Source organism: Lytechinus pictus, chromosome 1, assembly GCF_037042905.1.
Source record: "Lytechinus pictus isolate F3 Inbred chromosome 1, Lp3.0, whole genome shotgun sequence".
NCBI lineage: Eukaryota > Metazoa > Echinodermata > Echinoidea > Temnopleuroida > Toxopneustidae > Lytechinus > Lytechinus pictus.
Window position 1 is genome coordinate 16744070 of NC_087245.1, and position 26715 is coordinate 16770784.

Below are 26715 nucleotides of genomic sequence, written 5' to 3' on the forward strand. Positions count from 1 at the left end.
GAGGAGACCAGGAAAGCATTTCATGAAAGACTTGTCAGACGTTATATCAGACAAGTCCTATTCTATCCGACAGTTACCATAGTAACAGTGCTTCTCATCCAATCAAAATCAAGGAAATATGTCAGATCTGACAACTTGTCGGACAAAAATGTTGATGAAACGCTCCCCATATATGGATTTTGACTCTTTTTCTACAAAAATCTAACTAAATGATAGATTTTTGTAAAATAAGATATATCATATTTCCGCCCCCTCATTTGTACGTGAGAGTCATTTGTAAAAATACCTTTGTATATTTCACTTGAAGCATGGGGAAGGCCGACCCCCCTCTTCCCTAATAATGGTACCAGGATAGGAGGGATAGGACCCCCCTTCACCCCAGTGTACTTAAAGGGTGATCTGATTGGCTTATGATTAAATTTATACCCACAATAAAAGTAATTGCAATCAGTCAATTAATAATAACTCGTTATACAATAATTAACGTGATGCAGTGGATATAACGTTTGTAATAAAGCCAAACACTTTAATTTGGCAGGGCAGAGGTACGAGAAAGAATGAGCTCGAGAGTGGAGCGACCGCGCGTGAAAATTCGTGTTTTTAGAATACATAGTTGGGTAAAAATTGCAGAACTTTTAAGAACATTTAAAGATGAATCTACGCATTAGCAATAGTATTACCATTACGACGATAAAAGAAAAATTGTTTCTCTCTTAGAGGGGGTGGGTGATTATAGAGGTCATTCCCCTCTCCGAAAAGTATGGGATATCTCCCCCATCCCCTAGTCTGCAATTAAACCCTTTGCTCGAGTTAAGGGTCTGAAAGTGCAGCCTACTCATGCCTTGTGTACTGAAGGCCCAATTGAAACAGCAAGTTTTGTATGTGCTAGTCTTTGTGCGGAGACACACTTGTTGATCAAAGTTTCAATCAGGGTCTGTGCCATGCAGTCTACCCACCCCCCGGGATTTACGCCAATGATGTGAAAGCAGGTTGTTATGACATTCATCGGCAATGAATGTCATAACAACCTGCTTTCACAGTGAAAGGAGTTTCGCTAACAATATCGGACTGGTCAAGTCCAACCTACCAAAAGTTGATTTTACTGAAAAGAAAACAAAATATGCAAATGAGGGAATCTTATACATCATCCAGGCAATATTTTCTTTTTTAAATGATTAAATATGGAACATTGCAATATTTTTCCTCACTTTAATGTGAAACAAGGTCTGATTCACTAGCGTACCTACGGGGGGGGGCAGAGGGGGCAGACTGCCACCCTGACGAGTCACAACCCATGCAAGGGACATATCCCTGCCCCCCCCCCCCCTGGTACGCCACTGGTCTGATTCCTCCCTGAACATGTGTCATATATATATATATATATATATATATATGTATGTGTAAAGTTATACATGTACAACAGCTTTGGCAACTCTTTTATTTAAATATTGTAAAGAAATGGATGAAGAGAACAATGGTAGGCGTAGCTTAAATCAAGGTTCCCCAGAGCTATTTACCCTTTGGAAAAATTGGTGATGCAGAAAAAATGTCTCTGCCGGGACATTTTTTCGGCATCACCAATTTTTCCAAAGGGTAAATAGCTCTGGGGAACCTTGATTTAAGCTACGCCTACCATTGTTCTCTTCATCCATTTCTTTACAATATATATATACATATTGTTATTTGTAGGCCTAAACGTTGTTTTTAGACATCTTATTTTTCCTTTTTTATTATTAATATTGAGGTTTTATATGTCATATCTATGTAAGTTTAATTTCGAAAATAACGATCAAAATTTCGGCAAAAGGGTAATTCCTGTTTATTTACTTTGTAGAAATAGGTTTGACATAAAATTCTACTTGGAAGCCCACACTCTTCTCATAGTCCTTACCCCTCTCTTTTAATTGCTTTAATTTGCTCTTTATAGTCTTGAAAATGATAAGGGGGTTCACACTCAACTCCCACTATAGACACTGAAAGGCTAATGTTCATTAAAGCCTATAAAACTCATTTAATGTGCCATGTTATCAAAACATTTCGTTTAAGCCGCAATTTAACAAGAATTGCTCGATGAGACAGCAAAGTGAGAATGTGGAAGGATGACAATGAATATTAATGTTTAGATTGTCAGGAGCGTTGCTACAATCGATACTTCCACTCGGAAATAGTGGTTAAAGTATAGTCTGCTACCATAGCAAATGTGAAAAAGGTTTATCCTGTAAGTTTTCACACACCCAGATATATACCAATATAAACCCCTCAAAAAAAGTTTGGAAATCTGAGTTTGGCCATTAATTTCTCCCAACTTCCAATTTTACACAATGCATGTTTGATATCATTCAAAAGATCATTTAATCCTCTTTAAAATGATACCATGCTTGCTATGATCATGCCATCACAAAAAGAGCAGGATTCAAAAGTGTTGGATGAGTTCTGAATTGAAAAGCTGCAAAACGAGCAGAAATAGTCATGAAGGGTCAATACAGATCATGATTCTTTTGTCTGTGTCAATGGAGATGAAAATCCATTCAAATCATGTTTTGTTGTGGCTTATGTAGTGATGGTTCTGTGAGATAACATGGTTTGAGTCGTGGTTTGAAATACCCATGCATGTTTTTTTTTGTTTGTTACGTGTTTGCTTGTGCAGAGGTGTGTTTGATTCAATAATAATGTTGATGTTGAGGTGTATGAAAACAATTAAAAGAAACCGTTGAGAAACTCACTCATCACCCCGGAAAAAGAACAGTAACTTTCAATATTGTGTCATTTTGCAACTTTTGAATTTTAACCTTGCCCCACATTTCAAGGCACTGCACCTCCATGTGAACCATAATCATATCATCTAGGATATCATTTTGAAGAGAATTAAATGATCTATTCGTTGATATTAATTACACATTGATATTTACTAAAACCAAGGAGGGATTATCGAGCAAAGTCATAAGAAACCGCTGAGAAACTCACTCATCACCACGGAAAAAAGAACAGTGACTTTCAATATTGTGTCATTTTGCAACTTTTGAATTTTGACCTTGCCCCACATTTCAAGCCTGAAGGCACTACACCTCCATGTAAACCATAATCATGTAGGGTATAATTTTAAAGAGAATTAAATGATCTATTCATTGATATTAATTACACATTGATATTTACTAAGACCGAGGAGGGATTATCGTTCAAAGTCAGATTTCCAAACTTTTTTTGAGGAGTTTAGTTAGAAGTTATAGTTCGTTAGTGCAGCAACGATAAAACATATGTGTGTCTGCACAGTAGGCTAGACCAGTCATCTATTTTCATCAAGAGTTTCGACAAAACACAACAGCACAAAAGGAAGTTGGAATCCTGTTCTATCCTTTATCAGTTGTGTTGACTAAAAATGTTTAGCTGTACACGAAATTATCAAACTAAGAGTTGCTATAAAATAAGATAACTCTGGAGACTGGATAGTAGAACTACCGACCGAATTTGAACAACGCATAATCATGGAAACTATTGGATACATATTGATTCTCTGGGCCTCAATGCAGATACGCTGTGGTAAGTGTGTGTTTTTTTTTAAATCTATTTTATACCTATTGTTCAACGTTACGCGGTCTCGCTTTTTTAATTGCAAAGATTATATTAAAATTTAGCACCAGGCGACATCTAATATTCTTCATTGATTGAATGAATTATATTTGATTATGTGTGTATCAATTCAGGGTGCGCTCCAGAGGGGGGGGGGGGGCTTACCCCCTGCCAAAAAACGGGGGAGAAGGAAAAGGGAGAGGAAAAGAAAAGAAAAGGGGACAGATAAAGAAGAGAGAGGGGAACAAAAGGAAGAGAGAGAGAGAGAGAAATGTGTGAATTAATTCAAGGCGCAGATCAGTAGGGGCCAAAAGCAATTTGCCCACCCCCCCCCCCTCATTAAAAATGGGGGAGAAGGGAAATAGAGATGTGAAAGAAAAGGAAGGGGAAAGAGAGAGAGCGAGATAGGGAAGGCGACGGGGGGAGAGGGAGGAAAAAAGGAGGGGGAAGAGGAAAAAAGAGATGTCAAAGAAGAAAAAGGGATATGCAGTAGAGGAAAAACGTAAAGGATTAAACTGAGAGAAAAGAAAAATGGGATGGATGTAAGAAAGGAAGTTAAAAGATAGATAAACAAGGGGAAATGGAGAGTGCCAAAAGGAAGAGAAAATATGCATGTAGAAAAACGTAACAAAAGAAGGGAGAGAGGAAAATAGAAAAAATAAAAAGGGGTCAATAAATGAAATACTTTAATCTCGCGCTTCGCATCCGCATAAATTTGATTCACGAGATATATACCATTTCTTTATTATAAAACATGTCTAAAATGAACCGTTTTCAGGTTTGAATATCATTTTTTTTCTACCGCTCCGAGTTCACATTATTTTTTGCATCGAAAGACTCAAATGAAAATCAAGTAGTCAAGGACCAACAACCTCATGAAAGTCAGGACCCAGTGCAGACTTGTCCCTTGCAGAAACTAATTTACACCAGCTTTACTGAATTTTTCCCCAGTTGGAATCTTTCCCAACATATTTCTTTTTTTCATTCAGATATCGTTGGCCTTATCCATATTTTTGTTTAAAATATTCATTTTCTCCTTCAGAAAATATAGAAATTATCTGTGAGCGTCGATCAGGAACAATTGATTGCCGGGAGGGCCGTATCAACATTCACAGCGCTATATACGGGCGAAATGACAGTACAACCTGCCCCCACAAACAGGTCTCGGACACAACATGTGGAGTAGATGTGGCGGGTGTGATAGATTCATCATGTAACGGCCAACAGCAATGCACATTGCAAGCCCTTAATAACCTAGCTGGAGACCCGTGCGTTGGAACCTACAAGTTTTTAAATGTAACCTACACATGTCAAGGTAACTTTACACATTATGGAAGCTTAAGTGCCACCAAGATGTTCAGATATTCATCTTGCTATGGATACATCCCTTAGAAAGAAAAAAATGACCAGATGACGAGATCTCGTATCTCGTCATGTCTACATCCTTTTAGAGAGAATTATGATCAGATGGCAAGATCTCAGATCTCGTCATGTCTACATCCTGTGGGAGAGATGATCAAATGGCAAGATCTCAGATCTCATGTCTAGATCCTGTGGGAGACATGATCAGATGGCAAGATCTCAGATCTCGTCATGTCTACATCCTGTGGGAGACATGATTAGATGGCAAGATCTCAGATCTCGTCATGTCTACATCCTGTGGGAGACATGATCAGATGGCAAGATCTCAGATCTCGTCATGTCTACATCCTGTGGGAGACATGATCAGATGGCAAGATCTCAGATCTCGTCATGTCTACATCCTGTGGGAGACATGATCAGATGGCAAGATCTCAGATCTCGTCATGTCTACATCCTGTGGGAGACATGATCAGATGGCAAGATCTCAGATCTCGTCATGTCTACATCCTGTGGGAGAGATGATCAGATGGCAAGATCTCAGATCTCGTCATGTCTACATCCTGTGGGAGACATGATCAGATGGCAAGATCTCAAATCTCGTCATGTCTACATCCTGTGGGAGACATGATCAGATGGCAAGATTTCAGATCTCGTCATGTCTACATCCTGTGGGAGACATGATCAGATGGCAAGATCTCAGATCTCGTCATGTCTACATCCTGTGGGAGACATGATCAGATGGCAAGATCTCAAATCTCGTCATGTCTACATCCTGTGGGAGACATGATCAGATGGCAAGATCTCAGATCTCGTCATGTCTACATCCTGTGGGAGACATGATCAGATGGCAAGATCTCAGATCTTGTCATGTCTACATCCTGTGGGAGACATGATCAGATGGCAAGATCTCAGATCTCGTCATGTCTACATCCTGTGGGAGACATGATCAGATGGCAAGATCTCAGATCTCGTCATGTCTACATCCTGTGGGAGACATGATCAGATGGCAAGATCTCAGATCTCGTCATGTCTACATCCTGTGGGAGACATGATCAGATGGCAAGATCTCAGATCTCGTCATGTCTACATCCTGTGGGAGACATGATCAGATGGCAAGATCTCAGATCTCGTCATGTCTACATCCTGTGGGAGACATGATCAGATGGCAAGATCTCAGATCTCGTCATGTCTACATCCTGTGGGAGAGATGATCAAATGACAAAATCTTGGATCCATGATCATGATCATCTGATCATCTCTTCTACTGACATGACAAGATACGAAATCATGTCAGATCATCTCTCTCATGGGATATAGACATGACGAGATCCAGGATCTTGTCATCTGATCATCTCTCAAAAAGGATGTAGACATGGCGAGATCCAAGATCATGTAATTTGAACATCTCTCCCACAGAATGTAGACATGACGAGATCGAAGATCTTGTTATATGATCATCTCTCCCACAGGATGTAGATATGACGAGATCCAAGATCTTGTCATTTGATCACCTCATTGCAAATCTAGAGCAAAGCAATTACCCAGTCCAGAATATATAAGGATTATCTACTAACACACAAAGAATGATTATGACACAATGATGAATATAATCATGATATCGATGTTCGATTTGCAAGCACGTCGGCACAAAATGATAATGAATCCAACACCTTGTTACAATGTTCAACTTTGTTCAACCAATATTGGCGGATACTGATTTGGGCGCGGACCCCCCCCCCCCAAAAAAAAGGGGGGGGGACAAAGAGAGAAGGTAAAGACATGGAAGGAGGTCCGAGGCCAGTAATCAAGAGATACACAGGGCCTAAAGGAAAATAGAAAAAAATATGAAATTTGAGAAGGAGGAGAAAGATGGAGAGAAAGAAAGAGATAAAATAAGAGAAAAATAAAAGAAAGAAAGGAAAAAAAGAGGGGAGACACAAATGAAATAATTGACCGAAAGAGCGAGCGTTTAAGGGAAGGATCAATTGTTAATTATTGTCGCAGAATTGTGATCTGGGAGCATGAGGAATTGAAATGAAAAGATCTAGGCGGATGCATTGGTAAAAATAATTTACATGTAGTTTGCTCCTTGCACTTTCGTAAGTTTGTTTGTTTTTATCCGCATCCTGTTCATAATGAAAGAAATGCTTAAAGTTTCCCCTTTTCGTGCTTACATCATGGTTTACTTTGACAGGTATCCTGTTTGTATTTGAAAAAGAAAACACATTAAACTTTCTATTCTTAGGTAGGCCTATTCATTTCGTGACAAACGTATTACAATGACGACTGCATAAAGTTCTTAAGATGTTTGTTTTCAGGTAAAATCCTGGATCCACCCAATGATTATTGAAAAATACATATTTCTTCAAAGCATTATATTGTTAATCCAAATTCCACACAAGTGGACTATCATATTTAAGTTTTTGGCTGTCAGTAGGTTTGATATAATTATTTAAAGGACAAGTCCACCCCTACAAAAAAAGTTGCTTTAAATAAAAGAGAAAAATGCAACAAGCATAACGCTGAAAATTTCATCAAAATCGGATGCAATATAAGAAAGTTATGACATCTAAAAGTTTCACTCAATTTCACAAAACATTTATATGCACATCCTGGTCGGTATGCAAAATAATGAGACTGATGTCGTCACCCACCCAAAATTTCTTTTGTATATATAAATTATGAAATATTCTAACTTTCTCATTGTCATGTAAAAAAGGACTAATTCCTCCCTAAACAGTGGAATTGCCATTGTTTTGAGAATATATGGTTCTATCAAGTTGGTCCTTATTTTCTAATTTGTAAAAATTGAAATATTGTATAATTCTAACAATATAAACAAAACAAATAGTGAGTAAGGGACATCATCGACTGTCTCATTTTCATGTCACTGAGTTGTGCATATTACTGTTTTGAGAAAAATAAGCGAAACTTTAACATGTCGTAACTTTCTTATTTTACATCTGATTTTGATGAAATTTTCAGCGTTATGCTTGTTTGATTTTTTTCTATATTTATTCAAATCAAAATTTTCTTGGGATAGACTTGACCTTTAAGACCTGGTGATTATGCATTTTCACAATTTCGTCTCAAATACGTTTTCATTTTTCTCATTATTTCATTAATTCACATTATTCGATTATAATATAATTCATACAGACGATGGGCAGGTGACCGATTCTACAGCGGATGTATGCCCGTCTTTAGGTGAGTCCCGTCTCTTATCTGTTATCTCTTCCGTATTTTGCTGAAATACACATGGTAGAAGCATGCGGGGGCAGTGCCATGTTTCAGTCACAATATATATATATATATAATGTGACTGAAAGATGACGTAATTACTATTTCCTCAAGGGTAACATAAAGATACACGATCCAGTCCTTTCTTCTTCATCCCCTTGCTTCCCCTACCCTTTTCTTCCCCCTTTTCTGCTCTTTTCACCACAATAATTTGAAATATTGTAGGGGGTGACTTTGCCCCCCCCCCCTGTTGAACAAATTAATGTTAAGCAAACACGAGGCGATAAAGTTGCTGTTTATGTTGGAATATTACTAATTTCTAAACACTCGCGTATTGGTAGAATGTTAACCCTAAAAGGACTGGGCTATTTGAAATGTAATTAGAATTAGAACTGGGGGGGGGGGGGAGGGGGCATCATGCCTTGGCCTCTGTTCGCTCTAATTTGGCACACCTTTTTACCACATAAACTACAAGCCAGTATAAAAAAAATCTGAAAATAATAATTATTTTTTATTTTTTATGAATAAATTATGCAAACTTATTCGTGAAAAACATTATTTGCGTAATTAACACCCATTTTCACAGATTTTTTTTTCCAGATGTCATCTTTGTAATCTAATTGAAAGGTTTCCACAAAGAAAAATTGCGAAAGCCAATTTTTTCCTTATGTATTTCTGTTTTTTCATCTTTTTGTTTTTCATTGTTTTTTTTTCAATGGAAATTGTTACAGACTATTTAACAACTAATTTAAACCCTAAATTGATCAAGCAGACCAATTAGAACGAAAAATAATCACCCTATTATGAATTTCATCTCCCATAGACCTTGTACACAAAGTATTTTAAAAAAGAGCAATTTTCGGCATGACATTGTCTCGTAAAAAGTATGTCGCGAATTTAGTCTCAAAAGTTGCGCGAGACTTCGAAGAAAAAAGTCATAAAATTTTGCGGCGCTATCTTTTTGTGTTTCGGAAATATCGCGCGAAGCGTCGAGGGGGGGGGTATCATGGGCCCCCAGTCCTTTTAATTTAAGGGGCAGTGGAATTAAAATATCGTGTTTTTGTCAGGTGCAATATGGTACAAACCTAAAATTTGTATCTTATCCATGCCTTTCTTATACGAACAATGTTTTAAAGTATATCCTAAAATTCAAAACCAGTGTCAAACAACATGAGATCACATTTAGAGGCTATGGAGGATGTTGATCATTGTCATTATGATGCCTGGTTTTTAAACACACAATATTGATGACATTAGTAAAGTGGAAGAAGCACCCCAGCAGATAGGTAGCGACTGTCCCCTATGATTTTCCAAGCAGTGAAAGGGGGTGAGGAAATTGAGAGGGAGAAAAGTATAAACAGAGAACTCTTGGCCGATATGGTACCCCCATCATTCAATTGGGGAAAGAAAATGACGTCACCGTAAGTACGTTTTTTCCCTTGTATCTGAATATCCTGGCGCCGCCCGCGTTTTTTTTTGGGGGGGACGCCCCCTTAAATAAAATCCCAATGTTCCATTATATCATTTCTAAATGATGGTACATTTTCTTAATCTTGTTTTATATACAGTTATTGTCCTCTAAAGATTTCAGTATTTTATTACAGAATACGTTTTATATGTATTGTTCATGATGTTATACTAGATGTATTTTCATCCATTTTACACCTTGAACATACTAGACTCATCGAAGGATAAAAATAATAGAATCAACTTCCCCTACAGGGATCGATATTTTCCCGGTCCACCCACCTAAGAATATGATCTGGATATCCGGATCAACAACAAAAAAAGAATCAAGACAAAAAGTATTGACTGCTCCAGATAAATAACTCAATGACGGGCTCAATGAACATTTGATAGCTAGATTGACCCAATTAAAACGGATGCTTATCAATCAATAGCATTATGATACCAATGAAAACAAATTTGGATTTCGACAAATCATGCTTATTTTTCAGCTCTAGGGATAGGATGTCAAACGGATGACATTCATGTAGACTTTAACCGTTCCTTGGTTGTGATAGAGGCGGAATGTCCAATTATTCTAACAGGGGGCCGTGCCAGGGTTCGTTGTGATGGGGTAAGGTACGGCTCAGAGGAAGTTAGGTGCATGGATGGAGGGATCTGGAACCCCATGTCTGTGGTCTGTCTCAGTAAGTTCATCTAAAATGACTTGTAGCTATTCTTTTTGTTTTGATGTGAACAGCCAAAGAAAGTTAATCTCATGACAATATTTGTATTTCTTGCAGGATGTTTTCTATTCAATTGGAATAGACTTAAGTAGATTTAAGTTTTGATATGAAATATCATGTAATTACGTTTTCGTTCATCTGCCTTATTATATTGGACTACAATTTTTTTTTAAATTAACCCTTTCAGCATGTGCGGCTGGTCAATTTGTATGTGCATTGAATAAATAAATTAAATGAATAGTCAATTTCGGTGCATGGCATTCTCTTGATTTTTTCATTTGCTGGAGAGGATGTTCTTCTTCAAATATTTCCACAGCCCACTTTCCATTCATGAGTCATATATTTTTTCTTCTTAATGTTTTCCTTTCTATAAATTCACCCCTTCTAAATTGTTATCCAATTGATTGTTGTCAATTTTACAGAATATGAAACTTTATCCTCTTGGCTTTATTACAGTGGTGTATAGATTGGGGGCTACGGGGTGCTTCCCCCCAAAAAAAATCACGACCAAGAAAAAAACGGGAAAGAGAGAAGGGTGAAATGTGATATCATTTTCTAATTATTATATTAAAATTTATTACAAAATTTGATTTTTGTAATGAAGATGGATGTCGAAAATTTTACTCGCTCGCTCGCAACTATACGCCATATATCATCCCCTCAAATTCTTTGGCTCATAACGCCACTGCTTTTTATTATAATTGGAATTAAAACAATGTTAAAATCACTTACAAGCCATATACCCTTAAAAAGATGAATAAACAAATGAATTAATTAATAAAAATATATGTAATGGACAAATTGATATATTGAGGAATAGATGAATACATAGTGATTACTGTATTTGTTCGTATTTTTGTTTTCATTTTAAAAGTTAGTGGGCCCAATGACTGTATGGAATGAGGGGGGGGGGGGGCAGGTACAGTTCCTCCAGAAATTTGACGAATCACACCTTTTGATATCATTAAGGATATTTACCCATACCGGATCGTTAAAAATAAAATCTACAGATACCTCTCAAAACACCAACCAAATAATCAAACCAACAAAAGTCTGACGCTTCATTTCCTCGCTTACAAAAGTTCATGAATATTTCCCACATTCTTACCAGAACTCCTGTATATAAAAACCGGAGTCATGTTAGTTTGCTCATAAAAAACCAAAACAGTTTTGAATATATATTTCCTTTATCTACCTTTTCCCATCCCTTGTATAGGAGATGTCCAATGCGGACTTCCAGAAGCTCCTCAGAATGGATACATTATTAATCTAAGATCAGAATATAATCTATTCGATAGCATCGCGATTAGATGTAATGATGGATTTGATCTGATAGGTTCATCATCAGCCTATTGCCGCCATGATGGATACTGGAGTCGAAAAATGCTTCAATGCATACGTAAGTGATGCGTCAAGAGGGAGCACCCGGACCCCTGATTTAATTTGGTTTCTTTAGCATTTAAACTTGCAGAATAAAAACACTAACATTGTTTGTCGATTAAAGACCAATTCAGTTTTAAAAAGCCCAGGCCCCTCATTACTTAACTCTTTTAATTAATTTTGTCATATAGAAACAACTTGGCGGAAAGTGGACATTTCGAAATGATCATGCTTTTTAAAGGCGTGCATCAATATGCAGCACGACCATTCAGAAGTCATCGCCATTTCAGAGGATGATACTTGGGGGGGGGGAAGGTTGTTACACCCACAAATGTAATAATCGCCCACAAATGTAATAACGCCCACAAATGTAATAACACTTTACCCACAAATGTAATAATTTCACCCACAAATGTAATAATGCACTTTACCAACAAATGTGATAATTTTTGATCGCCCACAAATGTAATAATGGCTTTACCCACAAATGTAATAAATTTGAAGGGATTTTTGGCGAATCCGTTCTAAACTAAAATCCTATAGTAATACGCTCATATAGCACAAAAGTACAAAGTCTTTTTTCCAGACCCGGTTCTTTCAAAAACTATAATTTAAGTCCAAAGTCTTTTTTCCAGACCCGGTTATTTCAAAAATTATAATATAAGTCCAAACTAAGATACGATAATGATATTCCAGTAAAATAAAAATGAGAATCGAGCTTAGTCTTTTCTCCAGACCCAGTTAATTAAAACTGGTGGAATTAATGTCTTTGTTGTTGTTTTAACTTATATGAATATATACGCTAAGAGTAAATTGAGAATCAAGCATTGTCTTTTCTCCAGACCCGGTAACTAAAGTAATGCCTTCATATAGCACAAAAGTGCAGAGTCTTTTTTCCAGACCCGGTTATTTCAAAAATTATAATATAAGTCCAAACTAAGATACGATAATGATATTCCAGTGGAATAAAAATGAGAATCGAGCTTAGTCTTTTCTCCAGACCCAGTTAATTAAAACTGGTGGAATTAATGTCTTTGTTGTTGTTTTAACTTATATGAATATATGCGCTAAGAGTAAATTGAGAATCAAGCATTGTCTTTTCTCCAGACCCGGTAACTAAAGTAATGCCTTCATATAGCACAAAAGTGCAGAGTCTTTTTTCCAGACCTGGTTAATTCAAAATTCATAATATAAGTCCAAAGTCTTTTTTCCAGACCCGGTTGTTAAAAAAATGATAGTATAAGTCCAAAGTCTTTTTTCAGACCCGGTTATTTAAAAAATAATATTATGCGCTAAGAGTAAATTGAGAATCAAGCGTAGTCTTTTCTCCAGACCTGGTTGCCTAAAACTAAAACCCTTTACCCACAAATGTAATGATTTTTGATCGCCAACAAATGTAAAATGACTTTACCCATAAATGTTATAAATTTGAAGGGATTTTTGGCGAATCTGTTCTAAACTAAAACCCTATAGTAATGCGTTCATATAGCGCAAAGTCACAGTCTTTTTTCTCCAGACCCGGTTTTATAAAACATTTAAACAATCTTCCAAATAAAGATCCCAAAATTAATTCTTCTTATTGTTGAATAACATAGAAGTTTAGCGTAGTCTTTCCTCCAGACCAAAATATTTCAAAGAGCAAATAAAAAATAAAAAATAATAATATAATAAAAAAACAAAGACCCCACGATCGTATTAATGTTGAACAAAATATAAAAGCATAGTCTTTCCTCCAGACCCAGTTATAAAATAATAATTCAAAACAAAACAACAACAACGACCAAAAACAGACCCTGCAATCTTTTCAACATTGAATAGCTTCTTCTTCTTTCCTTGGTTGGCAACCAGTCATTTTATTTTCTTCTGTTTTCTTTTCTTATTTTTTTTTTCTTTTTTCTTCATATTTTTTCTTTTTTTCTTTTTTCTCTTTTTTTTATTCTTTTTTTTTTCTTTTCTCTTTTTTCTTTTTATTTATTTTTGTTTCGTTTCTTTTATTTTGTTCTCCTTTTCTTTTCTTGTTTAATTTTTTTTCCTGCATATTTTTTCTTTTCTTTTCTTCTTATATAGACATATTGGCCCGTATTCTGAAGTCGGGTTTAACTTAAACTCGGGTTTAAAGTTGTGGTTTAAGTATGGACAGCCAATTGTTACATAAATCACTAACAGTAGATATATCATTTTTCAGCTTATTTCGATCTCAAATCATTCATAATTGTCTAGGAAGTATAAATAGATGATTGTCTTCACCATCGATGAATCAGAAAAGAGCACAGTAAACATACAACTTAATACAAATTTTGAAACTTTTGGCTTCCCATAATTTTAGCACAGAGTTAGACCATGGTCTAAGTTAAACCTGACTTCAGAATACGGACCATTGTATTTTTTTTTCCATTTAAAATGAAAATAGCACCAAAATATGGTGTAGTCTTTGTTCCAGCCCCGGTTATTTCAAAATAGCAAATAATAAAGAACAATATTAACAAAGAGCGCACAATCTCATTGTTGAATAACTTGAAAATATAGCGTAGTTTTTCTTCAAGACCCAGTTATTCTAAAATAACAAATCATAAAAAAGATATATAATAATAATAAAACAAAGGCCCCACAATCTTATTGATGTTAAATAACATGGAAATATAGCGTAGTCTTCCCTCCAGACCCACTTTTTTCACAATTATAAATAAATTTTTTTAAAGAGTCAACAAGTAACAAAGACCCCGACTATCTTATTAATGTTGAATAACATGGAAATATAGCGTAGTCTTTCTTCCAGACCCAGATCTTTCAAATAACAAATGAATAATAATAATAATAAATTAATAATAATAAAAAGAACAAACAAAGACCCAAAATCCTATTTATGTTGAATAACGTTGTTGTGTTGTTGTTAACTTAGGTTTTAAGGCGCGTGTCATTAAGATATGAATATTTACGCTTATGATTATTTTGTCGTTTTTGTGGAAATATAGCGTAGTCTTTCCCCCAGATCCAGTTATAAAAATCATTAAAAACACAACAACAACAACAACAAAACAAAGACCCTGCAATCTTATCAACATTGAATAGCGTGAAAATGTGGTGTAGTCTTTGCTCCAGAACCAGTTATTTCAAAATAGGAAATTATAAGAAACAATAGAAACAAACAAACAATATTAGCAAAGTCCCACAATATCATTGATGTAGAATAACGTTGTTGTTGTTATCTTGGGTTTTAAGGCGCGTATCATTCAGATATGAATATTTACGCCTATGATTAATTTGTCGTTTTTGTGGTATGCGTTATCACAGGGTTTTAATAGTTTGGAAGATGCTGGGGTCTAAGTTTTAAGATAAATGATTCGCTTAATTTGTAGTTTAAGAGAACTGGGTGTGGGGTAAAGACAACACTCTAAACCCAAGCATTTTAACTGGGTTTAATTTTGAAGATTGGTCTTAGCTTTGATTTTTTTTCAATATTTGTTTATCTTTCAAATAACCGGGTCTAGACGAAAGACTAAGCATAATACTCGTGTTATTCCACAGGAATTGTTTAAATTTCTTTTAAATGACTGGGTCTGGAATAAAGAAAACGCTCTAAACATGTGCTTTTCTACATGGTCTTAATTTGGAGGATTGTTGGTTCTTAGATTCGTTGTTGGGGGTTGGGTTTTATTGCTTTTTTATTATTGAAGTAACTGTGTCTGGAGGAAAGTCTACAATCGATCTTCATGTTATTCCAGTAATTAGATTATTGGGTATTCGTTTTAGAATATTTGTCAAAACTATTTTATTTTTTTCAAATAACAACCAAGTCTGGAGAAAGGATGTTTGCTTTACCAATGCATTATTACAATGTTTTGTAGGGGTCTCAGTATTATTAAAATAAAAAAACTGGGTGTGGGGTAAAGACATATTTTTTGAAGATTGGTCTTGGATTTGAAGTTTTTTTAAATTCATTTTTTAAATAACCGGGTCTGGAGGAAAGAGTACGTTTCGTGTTATTCCACAAGAATAAGAATATGATAGGGTCTTACGTTAGAATTTTTTTTTTCTTAATTTTTTTATGATTAGGTCAGGAATAAAGACAACGCTCTAAACCTCTTTATAAAACAGGTTCTTAGGTTGAAGGATTGTTTGGTCTTAGATTTTGAGTTTTTTTTAATTATTACTATTAGCGTTATTTTGGAAAAAATAACTGGGTCTGGCTGAAATACTACACTATATGTCAATGTTATCCAGCATTAATAAGATTATGGGGTCTTTATAATGTTTTTGTTGCTGTTGTATTGTTATAATTTTGGAATAACAGGGTTTGGAGAAAAGACTAAGCTCGATTTTCATTTTCATTATGGTATCTTAGTTTGGACTTATATTATGATTTTGGAAACAACCGGGTCTGGAAAAAAGACTCTGCACTTTTGTGCTATATGAACGCATTACCATAGGGTTTTAGTTTTTAGTCACCGGGTCTGGAAAAAAGACTACGCTTGATTCTCAATTTACTCTTAGCGCATATATTCACAATACGCGCCGTATAAGTTAAAACAACAACAAAGACATTAATTCCACCAGTTTTAATTAACTGGGTCTGGAGTAAAGACTAAGCTCGATTCTCATTCTTATTCCACTGGAATATCATTATCGTATCTTAGTTTGGACTTATATTATAATTTTTGAAATAACCGGGTCTGGAAAAAAGACTTTGGACTTATATATTTTAATTTTTGAAACAACCGGGTCTGGAAAAAAGACTTTGGACTTATATTATAATCTTTGAAACAATCGGGTATGGAAAAAAGACTTTGGACTTATATTATAATTTTTAAATTAACCGGGTCTGGAAAAAAGACTTTGCACTTTTGTGCTATATGAACGCATTACTATAGGATTTTAGTTTAGAAAAGATTCGCCAAAAAACCCTTCAAATTTACTACATTTGTGGGTAAAGTCATTATTACATTTGTGGGCGATCAAAAATTATTACATTTGTGGGTAAAGTGCATTATTACATTTGTGGGTGAAATTATAACATTTGTGGGTAAAGTGTTATTACATTTGTGGGCGTTGTTACATTTGTGGGTAAAGTGTTATTACATTTGTGGGCGTTGTTACATTTGTGGGTGCAACAGGGGTCGAACATAATTTCCATCATATATATTGTTCTTCATTTTATCCGTTTTCATTAACTTATTTTGTGTCACATTTATTATGAGTTTATTTTGTGAACATCAATTTCCTGTTTTCATGTCATACCTTATACATAATTAATTTGAACTCAGATGAATTGCGAAACGTAATTATACATTCTCATGTTGATTTTTTGTATGTTTAAATCTTCTAGAGCTGTCTGGTATTAACATTCAGTTTCCACAAGGTAACTGTCAGCGACGTCTCGTGCCCGATGGCGTCCTGTATAGTCCTAAACAGAATTCTTATCAACCCGGAATGTCTGTGATCTTTACCTGCGTCAGCCCAAACTACTCTCTGATTGGTCAACCAATTTCAACTTGCAGAGCACGAGGTTGGGATTCTCAGACACCAAAATGTGTCTGTAAGTATCATTGTATTCTCGTTTGAATTTAAAATTTATAGACCTTTAGTAGAGGCTTTTAGATTCGCACGTCGTCATATACGACTGCTACGAGATGACCTCATAGTTTGGCCTGCTATAGGCCTATGCATGATATGCGTCACATCCTCACCCTCGGCGACTAGCAGAATCGAGAACCTCGCCACCTCTATTCTGCCGTTCTCCTAAATCATAGTCGAAGTGCACGAGAGTGACGTCCTTTCAACCGCTCAACCTCCGTATAAAGATCAACCTTTCCCTTATAAAACACATTGGCAAGCTAACGTGGTTATACATGTATACTCCCTGATTTAATATAACGACACGTTATACTATAACCGAAATTTCGTTGTATACACCTTACTGAAATCGGATTGGTATAATCATAAAAAAAAATTATATCTCCGTCATCGTTGTACCATCTTTTCAGAATTTGTTCCAAGTTTCCAACTGTATGTCTAATGTTGATTTCAGGGACGACAGTTTATAATTATTCTAATAGCGTATGTCTGAATAAAATGTATGGTCATACAAAAGCCAAAAGTAAATTGTTCCTCTTCTGATTAACAAGAAACACTATGCACCCTCCTATAGGCCTATCAAAGTGGTAACAAGGGATTAAATTCACCCCTTCCCCTCCCGAAATCATAATAAAGGCCAATTGCATGTAAATGTTGTAAAATTTACATTTTACTTTTTTTAGAACTGCGTACAAAATTGTATTTTTCACATTAGTGAGATGTCCTCAACCCACTCCAAGAAGTTACACAACACTTCACCCGAGTGGGCAGGTGGAGTTCCGGCACGAAGATATCATCGTTCTGGAGTGTAATGGTGGAGCCAAGATTTCAAAATGTGTCAACGGTATATGGACACCTGAACTTGGTTTCTGCTCTCGTAAGCTCACTGTTTGTATAATAATATTCTAATAGCCATGTAGGGGTGACGCTATAGGGTTTTTAGTTAGGGAGGGATGGGGGTGCAAGATGAGATAGTAGGAGTGGAGTATTAAATAAAAGCCTACACAACCAAGTCCATGATTTTCACGCTACAGTTCTTATGTCGTGTGCTTCGTTTTCGCTTTCCCTTCACATGTTTATTTTCCATGATTTAAAATATTATAATTCAAAATAACTTCATGATCACGTGTCCAGGGCCATGTGCATGAACTTAGAGGGAAAATAGATAATTTGTTTTTAAACTATAGTGCAAATAATGAAGCGAAATGGGAGCCTAATTTTCTACAAGCTCTGCTTTTTATTTAGGCTCCTCACTTTTTTTACATTTAGTAGTGTACCTTATGTTTAAATACTTATGTTACATATTTAATTTGACCATTGATACACTATGTTTACGAATACACTTGTTATGTATATTATGTTATTTGTTTTAAAAATGGAATCAATAAATGAAATGGAAAAAAGGGGGCGGAGCTGATTAAGAGGTTTCCCCTTTCGACTTTCGACTTATAGCGATCCGGTGCTAATGCTTGATTAGTGTAACGAAAAATGCAATGAATAGTAGGTTTATGTCAATGATTCTCTTTAGTTATTTTTTTAAAGATTTCACCGTGGTTAAGGGACCGGTCAACTCCATCAACTAAGAATCAGCGTGACTGTGTTTGATTTTGTTTGTTTTCGGTCATTAGAATTCTAACTAAGGTTCTGGCCTACCACACGTAATGATATGAATTTACAGAATATCGATGGTTTAAATATAATTAAATCATTGTCTTAAAACAGAGACTGATGTTGATGACTTTACGATGATACCAGCAACCCGGGCAATTAATCGACGAATCGCTATTCTTTTACAGGTTCGTATTTTAAGATCAGAAATTCTGTTAAAATTTCATATCAAAGGTAGTGCCAGTGTACCACTGACATATACCATCAGAAGCAACAGTAGGGGCATACTATCGAAGGGGACGGGGCCACGGGGGGGGGGGGGGGATAATGTCACTTTTGTGAGTGCTTTAAGGAAAGTAGCTCTAACAGTCTAAAGCGAATAGAGACGTGATGATCATCCTTATGTACGTTGTATAAGTAATTTTCTTCTCCTTTTTTTCTTCTTCTCCATCTTCTTCATCTTCTGTTTCTTCTGCTTCTTCTTCTTCTGTTTCTTCATCATCATCATCTTCTTTCTTCTTCTTCTTCTGTTTCTTGTTCTTTATCTGCTTCTTCTTCTTCTTCTGATGATGATGATGATTATCATCATCATCATTGACGTAAATCCATGACGTCATACTATTCAAGTTGGGGGGTGAAACAATAGATCATCCCCCTGAACATTAGTTTCACCCCTGGGATTTACACATATTTTTCAACATAAATTACCGCAGCTTCTCCCTGATTATTCACTTTGTTGTGAAGTAACAATTTGTAATCAAATGATAATTTCATCCTTATATGCGCTGCATAAACAATATTTCTTCTTCCTCTTCTTCTTCTTCTGTTTCTTTTTCTTCTGTTTCTTCTGCTTCTTCTTCTTCTGTTTCTTCATCATCATCATCTTCTTTCTTCTTCTTCTTCTACTGTTTTTTCTTCTTTATCTGCTTCTTCTTCTTCTGATGATGATGATGATTATCATCATCATCATTGACGTAAATCCATGACGTCATACTATTCAAGTTGGGGGTGAAACAATAAATCATCCCCCTGAACATTAGTTTCACCCCTGGGATTTACGCTATAGTGATTATCACATATTTTTCAACATAAATTACCGCAGCTTCTCCCTGATTATTTACTTTGTTGTGAAGTAACATTTTATAATCAAATACTTTCACATTATTTATATCAACTTTGTTATTCCGTTATGCTTAAAAGGTGCATTCAAATTTAATAAAAGTGATGGAAATGTTTGATGTATCTCTTTTCAAGGAACCTGTAACGTCTACTTCTATCGATCGTCAGCTTCCATTCCTGATCTCAATCACAAATTCACCCGATGAAAACATTCTATCAGAAGATGTCAATAATGTGGTCTCATTCCTCGAGAAAATTACAAATCTGAATTCAACTTCTCCAAAGGTAGTCATTTATTTGATTTATTTGTCTTTTTTTTTTAATGCATTTATTTTTTATTAATATTTTATTAATATTATTTATTTGGATTTATCAAAATCATTATTTTATTCAAATTATATTCATCACTATCTCATGATTTTTTATTTTCACCGTTTTGTTAAAAACATTTGAAAACAAATCTTTGAGGTCTTAATATCGTGATTATTTGAAATAAAGATTTGGTAAATTTAGGTAGGCACATTTATTGATAGTACGTGTTCTGATATAAAAAAAAATTGGAACAAAAAAAGGTCTTCTACAATATCCAAGAAAATCCAACACGATTAGTTGGGCGTCCACAGGGGATGTGGGGCCAAAACTTTCAAATTGATATAGCATTACAGAGTTAAGGAAATAAGTCTGATTTTTTTGTATTAGTTCATAATAACATATTAAATTTCTATACAGGTAACAAACTCGGTTCTGGAAGTTGTCAGTAATCTAATGAATGTCGAAGAAATTGAGTTACAGACTGCTCAAGAAGACGACAATGCCACAAATCGAGCTTTAGATATTATAACTCAACAATTGAACATCGTTGATTTATCATCTGAAAATGGAAGTTTCGTCGTTTCCCATCAAAACCTTGCCGTGCGGGTATGACATTTCATTTTCATTTAGTGCTGTTGATGTGTAATGTTTAAAATGTCATTTGTAATCATTTGTTATGTCTACATCACATTCTTTATAATATTATTTCATGTCAATCATTTTCACCTTATAATTGCTTCTCAAATTCCATGTAATTTATGCTTAATGTACACTCGCCTTCCCCTATTCTTTCTTGATGATGTAATATCCAACTTTGTTGTTTAATCCCCGTCCCATAATAAATTTCGTATAATATTTTTGGTCCTCTCACTTGAAGTCCATTGATTAAACAATGATTACGCGTAGCATACATATAAATGTACTTTATAAAAAATCACATTTTGGTAATATTCAAGGTTAGTACGACTACAATATCTGAAAGCGTCGAGGGGTCATCATTTGCCATCTTTAGCCTCGGCGATCAAGGTGAAGATGGTCTCTACAACCGCATTACCTATGGCTCCATCGATGAGGACTTTATAGAGAACGGAATGTTTCAGGCTTCAGTCATTCTTCCAAGTCTCGTCCACTTTGACTCTAAAGTAAGGTAAGAAAGAGCTTCATTGTCATGATTGTGGAGAGTCATCATATCGAACAACGCTGTACAGTGCCGAAACGAGGACAACCTGTTGAGGACGTGATTTTTTATTAGTACGGTGTATCACTTTTAAAATTTGCGAACGAATGAAGCAAACCGGTCCCCCCCCCCGAAAAAAACACTATAACTTGAGTGTTTATACGTTAATTAATGCCTTAATTTGAAAGAGGTCGCGTTTATGGACCTGATTTGGTAATAATAGCTTAAGTTTACGCAACTTTACATTACGATTTTTTATCACGAGTTTTGAACACAATACTATGGGTTTTGTTTAACTTTATTTTGTATAATATAGTTCTTCCGGCAAGGACAGTTTCAGGGTAACATTTGTAGCTTACCAGAAAACATCTCTCTTCGTATCACTCACACTCAAGACCCTGAATTCAAGAGAGACATCGTTTCGTCGGAGGCCTCTTACACCGATCATTGCCGCCACCGTTCACGGCATGGATGACGAAATCGATGATAACGACAAATATGTTACTTCAACGTTTGATGTCGGCATGGTATGATTAATTTTCCCCACATTTCGCTCCCTTTATATAACTTTGGACTTTATTCCACGCACAGGATCTCTAAATTTAAAATGAATGCCCCCAACGTACTTTAACGATTCACGCCTTATGAAATTGAAACTTTGGGCAACTCGATTTCCATTTATATGGGGGAAAATAATTCTCTTTTTTTCTTAAATGTATACAAATATACATTGGTGAAATTTGAACCATTAACGTAGCAATCCAACTTCAAATTTTGTAACGATGGATTACCATAGGGGAGATGGTGCGCATATCTCGAGATCAAATGAGGGGCCCTATAAGAAATATCTAAGACAAAAATACATTTATGAAAACTTGATTTACCGATTTATTATTATTTTTTTTTCCTTCTTGGTATCAGCACGGGAAGAGGTGTTCCGTACGTGTTGGTCTATCACAAACCTCCATGTTTTAGCGTCTGTAGACAACATCAGTCTTTACTTATAACTGTCTCTTACACTACCTCTCCCTCAACAGGAGCCTAATATGATAAAGAATGTAGAATGCGTGTATTGGGACGTTAATGGTAACCAGAGGCGAGGTGACTGGTCTTCAAGGGGGTGCAGACGAGTGCCCGGTTCCTCCAAGACAAGACCGGTCTGCAGGTGTCGAAGATTGGCAAACTTCGCCGTTCTCTTGGTAGGATCATTAATATTAATATATCAAATCATGAAAAGCATTGGCAATGGAACCTATATCGAAATGGGGTTGGTGGTGACAATGGGCCAGGGTGATGGGCTGGGGCAAGAATAAAGTGGCATACTAGAAGAAGGCTAACTTCGTATAGATGATATTGACAAACCATGGTTCGAGTCTACGTCGCACCTTTCAAATATTTTTTTTTAACTTTTAAATACATTTTGTATTCCACATGTTTTAGATTAGAATGACCTTTGTGACATTTGACATAGAAACTGCGACGGAAAACAACAAAAGGACAAATGTATATCTATACAATACACACCATTGCCGGAAACCCACACACGCACACACCCATACACACATGCATAAGAAAGCTCGATATCAGAGTGGTAAGGAAACAGCGAATATATAATTTTTTTCTATCTATAATTTTTCACATTTATATCTTTACCAGGACATATACGATAAAGACTTTCTACCATTAGAGTTTCAATATTTCGCTCAGGTATTGACCTATGTTGGTTGTGGACTATCAACATGCGGTCTCATTCTCACCATCATCGCTTATTCTTCCTCGTAAGTAATTAATTTGTAATCCATACCTTTTCATTCTATTTTTCTATATCCTTTAATTTCCTTGTTTTCTCCTTCTCCTCTCCTTATCCCCTCAATTCATTTTCCGCTAAATCCGCCATGTCTTGTTCTTATTATCCCTTTTTCTTGTTCTTGTTCTTCTTGTTCCATCCCCCTTTTTATTCCTCCCTCTCTCCTCCTCCTTCCCTGCTTTCTACACCTCTTCCCCTCGAATAAATTTCATAATGATTAATTCATTCTTCACTCTTTCATCTCCAATTCCTAGCTACCTCCTCATTTTTTTCCTTCTTCATTTTCCAACCCTGCTCTCACAATAAAGCGATCTACTAGAGGCCAGTGCGGCATAAAATCTTCATAATGTGTTTTATCTCGTTATACATAACATTCGTAACACGAAAATCAAATTCCTAAATTTCAAAGTAGTCATACAATCTGTTGTCATGGTTGTTGTATTCACATAATGGGCATGTTATTTATCCATCTTTTTCTTCATCCCCCTACACCCCTATCCCCTCACCCTTGTAGAAAACTTCGCAACAAGCAACCCAATCAGATTCTCCTCTGTCTCAGCCTATCTCTCCTCGGTCTCTACATCACCTTCATGTTGGTGATTGGTCTCGGTCCTGTGATGTCCCCCATCCCATGCGGTATCCTAGCAGCTGTTCTTCACTTCTTCGCTTTATCATCCCTTGCATGGATGGGCATCGAAGGGGTTAATGTCTACCTCCTCTTCGTTCGCATAATCAATTCTTATATTCCAAGGTTTATCCGGAAGGCATCTTTCTTTGGATGGGGTAAGTAGAGTCTCCTAGTCACACCAGTGAAACCGACTCCAAACCGATTGATGGCATTATTGGCATGTCATTGAAAAAAGTGTAATATTTTGATCGGTCTAGAGTTGTTGGTGTGACTGAAATATTAGATCCTTACCACAAACCAATATCAATTCCTCTCATTAATTATGAAAATCGTACTATGATCTCCATTTACCCACTGTGTGCCCAATAATACCAAGGACCGTAAATAAAAAAAGATGCATTTTTTTCTTCTCTTTTTAAAAAGGTTCTATTTGGCAATCAATCAGAAATAGTTATGATTGATGAAAGGGGTATTTTGTGTAATTACAAATCTTTTCTTTTGTTAAGAGCTCGTTTCAAACGATATCCACAAGTTGTAGGCCTATATACCTTCCATATATTATCCTGATATTTATTCCCCAAACCAGTGCAACCATGAATATTCTTGTACCTGGCGATCATGAAAATGCATTTGCCATGATGTTGTCGTTTTTTGTTTCGCCTGCATAGCAGAGCGAGACGATATATAGGCGCCGCATTTCCGACGGCGGCGCACAGTGGGCCGGGGCGAAACAAAAGTGCGCCAAAAGTCATTTTGGGCAATTTCAGATTTTTAATTTTTGTCATGCCCAGCTGAAAGACAACACTTTGAAGAATACTTCAGCAAAATATTTCATTCGGAAATTTGCATAAACGTTGTTAATTTCCTACCTCAAATCGTAAAATGTGACATTTTGCGAAATGCCGCGTATATGACAACTTAGTTGAAAACCAAGCCATTTCACATGAGGTTTTTCATGTAGAAATCTGAAATAGCACCCACATTATCCTGATATATTCTTTTATCGTGTGGAAGGGTTCAAAGTAGATAATAGACACATTTCAGGAGGTTTATAGGATAATTATTCTTCGAAATAGGCTGATAATCCATGTTTTTTGCATTTATATTAGAAAAGTTTAGATTTCCGTGGATTTCCGTTTAAATTCTATCATCATCATTTTGCTAGATGTCTAAGCTTTAAGTCGATACCAAATTTAGCTGCCCGTTCTTGCCCGTTTTCATGTTAGAGCCGATTTTACTTGACACAACACCCCCAAAACCTGTTAAAAAACGGTTATTTTTTATACCGCGCAGTCATCGCAGCGCACCGTGTGGGGTGGATATTGCCGTTCATTTTTGCACGGCGATGGCAATTACCCTTCCATTCCATGAAAATGACATGAATTCCGGGCATAATGCAAACAAAATAAAGGTTGATAACGCATATTAGGCCTACCAGCCCCTCTTCCAGAAATAAAAGTTACTTGTAGAATAATTTCAGCCAAAAACCCTCCTCATAGTAAAACATTCGTGGTGTTATACTCTGCGTTTTACCCAAGTCTACTCTGCTTGATAAAGCACGGTTAATATTTTTCAGATTTTTTGTATTTTTTTAAATCTAATGACCATTTCGATGCCATGAAATTATTTTCAGGATCTCATACACACTTTTTAGGCATGTGAGAAGCATTAACCAACATTCACTCTGGTCAATCTTAAAGTAACACATTACACAAAGTTTATATACTGCACATTGTTTAGCGTAATTTGTCTTTTCACAAATAGGTTTTAAGTAGCCAATCAAAATTTGGTATCAAACTGACGTCATATCGGCTTTAAATTATGTTCAGTCGATTCTACGCCCAAAATTACCCTTAATCATCATGTTAAAGTAAAAATATAACTCGGAATATAATTTTGGCGCAGTTTCAACTCATTCTGGCCCACTGTGCGGCGGCGCCAACATCAAATCTTAACCTAAGGTTAAGTTTTTTAAATGACATAACTTAGAAAGGCTTAGAAGGTATATGGACTTAGTTCATGAAACTTGGACATAAGGGTAATCAAGTATTTATCACTGAACATCCTGTGCGATTTTCATGTCACATGACCAAGGTCGAAGGTCATTAAAGGTCGATGAACTTTTTCCATGTTGTAGGTAATTGTTGAAATGCCATAATAACTTTGAAAGTTTATGGATATACTTAATGAAATGTGGACATAGGGGTAATCCAGTATCATTGCTCATCTTGCACAAGTCGTAGGTCACTTGATCAAGTTCAAATGTCATTTAGGGTCAATGAACGTAGTAACATATTATATGATTTTTTTTTTGCAAATAATTATTTTATAGTCATTTTCAAAGTCAGCACTGCTGCTATATTGAATCGCGTAATGCAGGTAAGACTGCTAGAGACGCTCCACTTGTTTAAATTATAATGACACAAGTTTAATAATATCGTTTGTTATCTTGCCAGGTCTTCCAGCGGTCGTAGTATTGATTATTGGTTGCATATTTAGAGAGAATTATGCTCGAGGAGATATGTAAGTAAAGGTTTGAATTGATTATATTAAATGATAATGAAAGAGTGATAATTACAATAAAATGATGACGACTAGTTTGATGATGATAATAGAATTATAACAATAATAAATTATGTTGATGACCATGATGATGATAATAATTTTTAGATAAGGATGATGATGATTATGATTATCTGATATTGATAATTATTGTAGTGGTATGATCATGAGAACAATAATGATAAGAATA

The 26715-nt window shown here is 35.7% G+C and overlaps 1 protein-coding gene across 4 annotated transcripts in view; it reads left to right on the forward strand.

Moving 5' to 3' along the window:
• LOC129263949 (adhesion G-protein coupled receptor G6-like) overlaps positions 1-26715 on the forward strand; it is a 67883-nt gene that overhangs the window by 37588 nt on the left and 3580 nt on the right. Inside the window, exons 2-17 of one of the 4 annotated variants that reach the window (XM_064097297.1) lie at positions 3362-3537; positions 4610-4882; positions 8089-8136; positions 10128-10322; positions 11578-11760; positions 17065-17274; positions 18028-18189; positions 19035-19108; positions 20175-20324; positions 20769-20957; positions 21308-21498; positions 21845-22055; positions 22566-22727; positions 23185-23306; positions 23850-24118; positions 26420-26486. In XM_064097297.1, the coding sequence (XP_063953367.1) occupies positions 3483-3537; positions 4610-4882; positions 8089-8136; positions 10128-10322; positions 11578-11760; positions 17065-17274; positions 18028-18189; positions 19035-19108; positions 20175-20324; positions 20769-20957; positions 21308-21498; positions 21845-22055; positions 22566-22727; positions 23185-23306; positions 23850-24118; positions 26420-26486 (2561 nt within the window). In that variant the 5' untranslated portion in view covers positions 3362-3482. Of the gene's footprint in view, positions 1-3273; positions 3538-4609; positions 4883-8088; positions 8137-10127; positions 10323-11577; positions 11761-17064; positions 17275-18027; positions 18190-19034; positions 19109-20174; positions 20325-20768; positions 20958-21307; positions 21499-21844; positions 22056-22565; positions 22728-23184; positions 23307-23849; positions 24119-26419; positions 26487-26715 lie in introns of those variants that run through there. The other 3 variants (XM_064097286.1, XM_064097308.1, XM_064097313.1) reach the window with 3 other exon arrangements.